Here is an 8,466-nt window from a genome sequence, read left to right as displayed (position 1 = left end):
TTGCAAATCAGGATAATAGGTGTACCATTAACGGAGTACGATACTCTAGTTAGATTTTGAGTAAATCGTGTGATCCACGATGGAAAGATCAAGATATCTGGATATATTGTTTAAAAAGAAATAAAAAGAAACAAGATACTTCACGTTTTTTTTTTAAGAACAAAACGAAGAATGCAAAGAATATTTTACAATCTTACGCGTAATACATACGCCTACCCATTCACATACAAAATATACGTACGTATATAAATTATGAATACAAATTTTCGTAATTAAAAAAAGACATTGAAGTAACCACACACACACACACACACATGATCATTCATAAATTTTTATATATTTAAATAATTAATATAAAATATAAATAAATTTTATTAATATACATCAAGCCAAAGTAATTCATTCGATTGTTTCTCATTCTATTTCGATAAAAGGAAAAAGAAAGAAATGTCGGTTCCAGAAGCAACTAAATTGATCTTTCGATCAACGGTTTAAAAACGGTACTTTGGTGGAAAGGGCGCGAAGCTGAAAGAGCCCAACCAGAGAAGCAGCCAAACGTCGTTTCGTTGAGTTTATATTCGAGATGAGAAGGAGATGTACAAGAAGAGGAATGGAAGAACGCCGGCGGGGAAGTGGAAAAGGTACACATCATGTCAGACACAAAACATCAAGGAGGAAGTTAAAAGGACGAGACATGCGCGTTAGCGTTAATCTTAGTACCTTGCAAAATTGCTAACATGTGTGATCGTTTGTTCGATCAAAAAATAGTTCCGACTAATGATACATTAATGTTTTTCAAACTAGAACAAGCTTATATTTTATACATATTCGATTTATATTCTTATAAGAGAAGAAAAGCATAAAAAAATATATAAAAAGCCACCTTCTCGTTTATTTTATTTTCTTTAAGTAAGAAGGAACATCTGTCGAAATCCATTTGTTTCATTTAAACCAATCTAATCGATTTAATTCTCTCTCTCTCTCTCTCTCTCTCTCTCTCTCTCTCTCTCTCTCTCTCTCTCTCTCTCTATCTATCGAAATTGTGATTTCCAATATAGAACATAAATCATATTCATGTCATAATGAATCTTTTTCTTTCGAATTATTATGCTACCCTTAATAACTTACAATTCGAAGTAATATACTTAATAAAGGAAAGGATATTATCTTTATTTTTCGACGTCTTATCTGTCGTAAGGAGAAAATTTTTGTTGGAACTGTTTCATAAATGCGCTTGGACAAGTAACTTTCTAAAGTTTTAAGGTAAGAAATTCGATCGAAAAGAAAGTAATAAGAGAATGATCATTGTTCTTCGAACGAATTGGTCGATGCAGAAGGTTAAACTCGCAGGAAACGTAAGGAGATGAAGAAGATGATGATGACGAAAAAGAAGAAGGAGAAGATGAAGAAGAAGAAGAAGAAGAAGAAGAAAAAGAAGAAGAAGAAAAGGAAAAGAGAAAGCATTCAGGAAAGGAATCTCAGACTCGAACCAGCTTATCCTTGATCGACCTCAGCCTGCCGTATCGACCGGTTTGCCTATACTTCCGGCCACGTCCCTGGCTGTGATGCGCGTGGGGTGGTCGACGTTCCCCCACTCTAGACAGTTCGAACGTCGACGACGAGAACGACGACCAACGTCGTTCGACGCACGCGCAGCACCGCGTGCGAGCTCTTTTCTGACGCCAGTCCGTCGGGGGTCGAAGTCACGCCAACGTCTGGCACCGGCCCCTCCGTCGGCCCTTTACAATCGGCCCTTGGCATCCTTTGCGAAAGAAATTTTGAAAGGAAAAGAAACAAACGGGTACTCTTTGGCTCGTCCTTTCGTCGCGTGCGCGTCGTGATAACGTGGAAAGAGTGAAGGAACGAAGAAAACCGAGAAGGAATAGTGAAGGTAGTAGTGATGATCGTCAGTGTTGTCCTTCGAGAAGTGAGATGACGACTCTCTGTGAGTGAATACAGTGTTCATCCTTTGATCTTTCCTTAAGAATAAGTATGAAATCGTGAAATCAAAAATAGGTGATATATTTGCGTATATTAATTTTTCCGTTTGGATTGCGTCTTTGATATACATATATATAATTTTTTTTCTTATTGTTTAATCTTTGTATTAACGACGTGACATTCACGACGATTATCGCACGTTGATTACCCAGGCCAGAGTAAGAAAGTGAAAGAAAGAGAAAGAAGGAAGATCGATTGGATGAAAGCATAAGTCAGGTCTCGAGGAAAAAAGTGAACTAATATTTGCCGAATCTCGCTCCGTCCAAAGAAGAGACTCGCCCCGAGACAAAAATAGCGGCCAAGTGAGCTGTTCTTTATCAACCGGTCTAAAGCTCCTTTGCGTTATTTTCTAAATTAAAATGAAACGTATACGCAAATATCCGCGAGTGAAGGTTATTAATACCTTGGTAAATAAATGCCTTTTGTCGTTTCACGCATTCGATTAGTTTTTATTAGTGTAATTACATCAATGTGATCTCCACAAAGTGTTGGATTAAAAGCTGTCATTTTTTATCGGGGAAGTGGGAAGACGTGCTACTGCGGATATCTACGATTACGAACGAAGGTGTGATAAACAATTAAATGACAAAGAAAGAGGGATGTCGAACTTCGAAGTAAGATCGGTTAGCCACTCTCGACTGCGTCTTCCGTCGGGAGGTGGCTTGGTCGGTTTGCAAAATTGGCCAGTGTTTAGATGCGTTCGGTAGGTCTCGAAGAACGCAGATATGTTCTCGAGCATTTTTTAGTCGGCTCGTAATTTTTCTAGGTAGGGAAGATGAGCGGGAAAGATTCGATTCTCTTGGAAAAGACTATTAAGTGAGAGTCGAATGAAGAGAATTAATCGTAGAATAACCAGGTGATCATCGTCATCGTGGACGATCGATCGTGAAAGATCAAAGAAACGGGATCAGCTATAGAATGTTCAGGTGATCATCATCGAACATCAAAGATTAAATATCGGGTAAAAGATGTCCAGGTGGTCGTCATCATCGTCGATGATCGATTGAAGATCGAACAAAAAGGATCGAGAAGATTATGTTCAGGTGGTCATCATCATCGTCGATGATCCTGGCGTCGATGATCCTGGTGTTGGAGCTGGTGCTCGCCGCGCTGGCAGGCGCCGAGCTCAGCTCGAGAATCGTCAGGACGAAATACGGCGAGCTGTCCGGTGTGATAGTCACTCTCGATCGTTATCTCGAGGGCGTCGAGGTATTTCGTGGCGTACCGTACGCCTCGCCACCGATTGGTTCCTTACGCTTTATGCCGCCCGTTAGCGGCGCCTTGTGGCACGGCGTCAAGGTCGCCGACAAGTTCGGCCCTGTCTGCCCGCAAAAGCTTCCGGAATTGACCGACAAGATGCCGAAAGGCAGACTCGAGTATCTCAGAAGACTGCTACCCTATCTTCGCAATCAAAGCGAGGATTGTCTCTACCTCAACATTTACGCGCCTGTTCAAGGTGAGTCCTTTCGATTCTATATCCGTCTTTGTCGATATCTCGAAACGTTATCGTCGACAAATTTAGAAATACTTTTTTCCTTCAAACGAGTCTTTCGAGCTTCCATTTGTTTCCACCAACAAGTGATTCGATACAATCGAGACTTCAATTTTAATTCTACGTATGAAAAAAGAATATGAATAATTTCGATATCGTAATATTACCTGATATCTCTTTCTCGCTCATCGCAATAAATAGATCGTGATTTTGTTTTTATGCGAGCATAAAGCTTTTAATAAATCACGTTGGATCTGGACGTTCGTATCAAATATGTGTCGAGATACGATCGAATTCCCATCGAGAGAACCAAGGGTCGCTTTTTTGCGACTATCCAGAATCGAATAACCGAAAATATGGAGATAGGAGCCTTACGAGGGAAACAGAAGGAGATTTGCAAGATGTTTTAGTAATGGATATCAGATCGAGCTAAGAAAATGAGAAAATCAAGAAGAGACTAGTTATTTAAAGACAATCACAATCGTACCGTGGATTTTATGTCGGTGTATCGTATTACTCTACTGTACGATAACTAGAATTTCTGTATCGAAACTTTCACGGAAATTTTGGGAAATGTCATGATTACGATCTTTCTTACTGTTATCGTTTCTTCTCTCTTCCTTTCCCTCTCTCTCTCTCTTTCTCTCTCTCTCTCCCTCTCTTCTCTCTCTCTTCCTCATTAACCATGAATCGATAATGAACTTCAGGCGAGAACGTATATTAGTCATTTCGATTAACGATCGCACATTGGAAGGCTCATTTGAACAGGGACGTCGAACTTTTCTCTTGTCGAGAATTTCTTCAACTTTGACCTTGTATTACTTCGATGTTCAATAAATTCAAAATAGTAATGGAAGTAATGATTATCCGTTTCAATGAAATTGTCAGAGTCGTTTTTTCCAATGTAGATTAAAAAAAAAAAAAAGAAAAGAAAAAGAAGTAAAATTATTTATTTTTATTCCCGTTGAATATTTTAATCTCAAAGAATCTCGTTAATTGAATCCCATTGTATAAAGTAATCGGATTAACGCAAAATCTCAATGAATAAGATCAACAAATTTATTCTTATATATTGTCGGAATAAAAAAAAAAGGAGAGAGAAAAAAGAGAAAGAAAAAGCAGGAACAAGAATTGCACTGTTAAAAAGAAATGCCTCTCTATATAAAAAAAAAGACCGATCTTATCGTCTGTGTAAAGGGAAACATGAAAACGCACGAGAGTATGAAAAATTTAACGTTAATTTTTAGAGTAAAAAGAGAAACGTCGTCCTTGTCGTCGTCGTCGTCGTCGTCGTCGTGCCTATCGGATCGCCATTTTAGAATAATAACTCAGCGTAGCAGCGGGGCTATTGTCGAGGTTCTCGGTGCAAACAAAGAATCCATGAAAACGGCCATTAATTTGGCGATTTGAATGGGAAGTGTTATTTTATAGTCGGGCCTTCGTTTCCCATAAATCGCCACGCGGAATTCGCATTCTCGCGTTACAGCCCACATCTCTTTCTCTCTACCTCTCTCTCTTTCTCTCTTTATCTACGTATCTACCTATCTATCTATCTACCTATCTATCTATCTATCTATCTGTCTATCGTTCTCTTTGTCTTTCACCTTTGTCCCTCTCTGGCGACCAAGCTCTTTTTCTCTTTCGCTCGCTACCCCTCTTCCTATTTTTTGTTTCTCCTTCTTTTTTTCCAACTTTTCTCTTTTCTTTCTTTTTTTCGTTTCTTTTTTTTGTTTTATTCTGCTTCCCCTCCCCCCTTTTTTGCCGCTACTTTTTTTGTTCGTTCTTTCTTTCTTCTCTTTTTTTTTTTTATTTTGTAATAGCGTTCTCTCGGTCGCTTGCGTATATGAGTACCGTTGCGTCCATGCTATCGAGTTGATGTTTTTAAATTTATATAGACGGCTGACTCGTCCGGCGAAATGACCGATAGCCGCCTAACTGTGACTTATAACTCTTCCGCGTTCAGTGAATTTCAATAGATCGCTCATATGTAGGCTCGTCGTGACCAATATAATGTTTAAAAGAAATAAAGCGATTGATAAAGTTGAACGTCTTTTTTTCTCTTTCTCTCTCTCTTTTTCTCTGTCTCTCTTTTTCCTGCTACCGCCAAAATATCAAGTCGTCAATTAATATTTTCGAAGCAGTATAAACTTGTATCCCCATTATATGGCGAACAAATTGGCCGAACTTAATCCAACGAAATTTTACACGCAATTATTTATCTATCATAACGGAAAATGCTGTCTAAACTTTCCCAGAATTTGTTGAATTAGTTTCAAAATCCAACGTTCATTTTTATTATAAACATTTTAATGATTAAAGTTAACAGAATGGTCGAACCAAATCTAATGGAATTTTGTTTAAAACTTTTCTGTTAAACGTGAAGATGTGTCGTTCATAATTTCAAACGAAGAGTTGCTAGATTACTATCAAAATGATGTTGACTATATTATGAACATTTTGAAGTTGAAATATGGGGTATAGAGAAAGAGAGAGAAAGAGAGAAAGAGAGAAGAGAGAGACAGTTGTACATAATGTATAAAAGGGAAATGAGCAAAAGTAGCATGTAGCTACTCTACAAAGTTAGTGATGTGAATATAATGTTAACGCGTATCTAATAATCATCACGACGATAAAATCGTTCATCGTGATAGAATGAAAAAGCATCATTCTAGTTGTCCCTATGATGAAAAATGACGCTCTCTATCGAGAAAAAGAGAGAGAGAGAGTGGATCGAGAGAATTAAATTAATTACACATCCTTTCACCAAAGCTTGCTCATTTTCTTGTCAGTATTAGTCCGGTTTAGTGAGGAGTAAAAGCACATGTACATCTATTCTTGTTTTATATATACTTTTATATGTGTAATATATGCGCATGTGTAGGTCTGTGTCTCATTCGTATATGCAAACTGCTTTCAAGTAGGAATATATATATATATATATATATATATATATATATATATATATATATATCTTTCTCGCATATCACATACACACCAGAACTCGTCGGTAGTTTCTACTCGACACCTTCGTCTTCAATTCGACGCTATCTACTTATTTGCGTCGTTGGCAATCGTTACCTTGCCTAGATAGTGCAATCTCTACTCGTATCTACCATACGATCCTAGCAGCCTTCTCGCAGTTCTTCGATTTCATCTGTCAAACGTATTCCCTTAAAGCGTCTTATCGGTAGGTTCTAATGCGAAACTAATGCGGCGTGAGAATTTCTAAGACATTTGTTATTGAAACGAACGTATCTGTTCTTTCAGTGATAAAGTAGTTGCTTTTCTTTTCTTTTCTCTTCTTTTCTTTTCTTTTCTTTTCTATTTCTTTTTCTTTTTCTTTTTTCCAATTACGTAGAATTATTGATTATATGCCAATTGTATGGAACTATTTGATATAAATTATATGTATTTCGATCAGACTGAATCGTAGTACGATTAAACGACATTAAGAAGATTATAATCTTAGTAGTTGTTGTGTGGAATATTATCGTGTTTCATAAATTTCATAAATTTTATTGAATATACGAAGAATATAAATATTTCAAATGGAGAGCAGACAGAGGACGTAAAAGGAAAGACACGAAAGTATGCCGTACTTCGCGTGTAGTGTCATTAGGTAGAATGAAAATGTGGAATGAATATGCATCACAATTCTGTAAATGAAAATATAGAGCAGGATAACCAAAAAGAAAAGAAAAGAAAAAAGTAAGTATGTGTATATATATATAGAAAGACAGAGGGAGAGAGAGAGAGAGAGAGAGAGAGAGAAAGAGAGAGAGAGAGAGAAAGTCACGGTGAAACGTAATCAAATAAAAAAAAAAAGAAACGAAAAGGAAATAGAGAAAGAGCGCAAAACGAGGGAGAGAAAAAGTAAGAAAGAAAGAAAGAAAGAAAGAAAGAAAGAGAGAGAGCTAAGACTAGCCCCTCGTTAATTTCCAACGTACCGGGTTACCTCTTAAATCTGGGTCAATGACTATAAACGTGGACGCATAACCGTAAAAGGACGAAGTTTATCGCGCGACGCTCAGCCGTTCACTCGGAAACGAACTTAACGAAGGTGCCTCTGCTCGTCGTAGGGGGTGTCTGAAGAGGGACGAAAGAGAGAGGGAGAGAGAGAAAGAGGAGACTACTCATCTTCGAGATCCTAAAGGTTCTATTTTTTTCTTTTTCTTCCTCCTCTTCCTCCTCCTCTTTTTCCTGCCCTTCTTTTTTCTCCTCCTCCTCCTCCTCCTCCTCCTCCTCCTCCACCTCTTCTTCTTCTTCTTCTTCTTCTTCTTCACGAGCGCGTTGTTTTTTTCTTTCATCTCTCTTCCTTTTTTTTCGCTACAGTCGATAAACGATCGTGGAAAAGAGTGTCGAAGCCCGAAGATGGGAAAGCCTCTTGCTGTTGAATCACGCTGATGATCGCGTATTTATCCATCGACTTCACCGATGTCTCCTACTCTTCATATTTTTCCTTTTTTCATTTTCCTTTATTTTATTTTACCTTCCTGTCTCTTATTTTATTTCTTTTTTTCTCTTTCCCTTTTCCTTTCCTTTCTTTTTCTTTTTCTCTTTCTTTTTCTTTCTTTTTTTTTATATTCTTCCTTTTCCCTTCCCCGACGTCGACTACACCTACTTATATCGACAAGAAATATTTATCTCAGATATGCGCCAAAGAATTAACCAAGCCATTTTAGATGGAATATAATTTGATAAATCACGTTAATTATTTCATTATTTTTATATTACGATTAATATTCGATATATTGGGATATTTGTAACTGGGAGTATAAAATAATGATTCTTGAGAGATTATCTCGTCAGATTTATCGAGCTTAACCAATTATTCGTCCCTTTTATAAAAAGATAATTTGTCTAATATGATTTTCTTCAAAAAAAAAAAGACATCTTTTGTTAACGAGCAGCATCGCAAAGAGCGTATTCGAAAATATTTAAAGAATCGAAAATGCGATAGGATCGATGTCAAA

General features: G+C 37.4%; 1 protein-coding gene across 2 annotated transcripts in view; it reads left to right on the top strand.

Moving 5' to 3' along the window:
• The first annotated feature begins 1,672 nt into the window (after positions 1 to 1,672).
• Positions 1,673 to 8,466, top strand: part of LOC127065602 (neuroligin-4, Y-linked) — a 188,877-nt gene continuing 182,083 nt past the window's right edge. Inside the window, exon 1 of one of the 2 annotated variants that reach the window (XM_050998165.1) lies at positions 1,673 to 3,457. In XM_050998165.1, coding sequence (XP_050854122.1) covers positions 3,037 to 3,457 — 421 coding nt within the window. In that variant the 5' untranslated portion in view covers positions 1,673 to 3,036. The remainder of the gene's footprint in view (positions 3,458 to 8,466) is intronic. The other variant, XM_050998166.1, reaches the window with a different exon arrangement.

This window comes from Vespula vulgaris, chromosome 8 (genome assembly GCF_905475345.1).
Source record: "Vespula vulgaris chromosome 8, iyVesVulg1.1, whole genome shotgun sequence".
NCBI classification, from domain to species: domain Eukaryota; kingdom Metazoa; phylum Arthropoda; class Insecta; order Hymenoptera; family Vespidae; genus Vespula; species Vespula vulgaris.
Note: the sequence above shows the minus strand (reverse complement) of the source record. Positions and strands in the feature narration are given on the sequence as shown.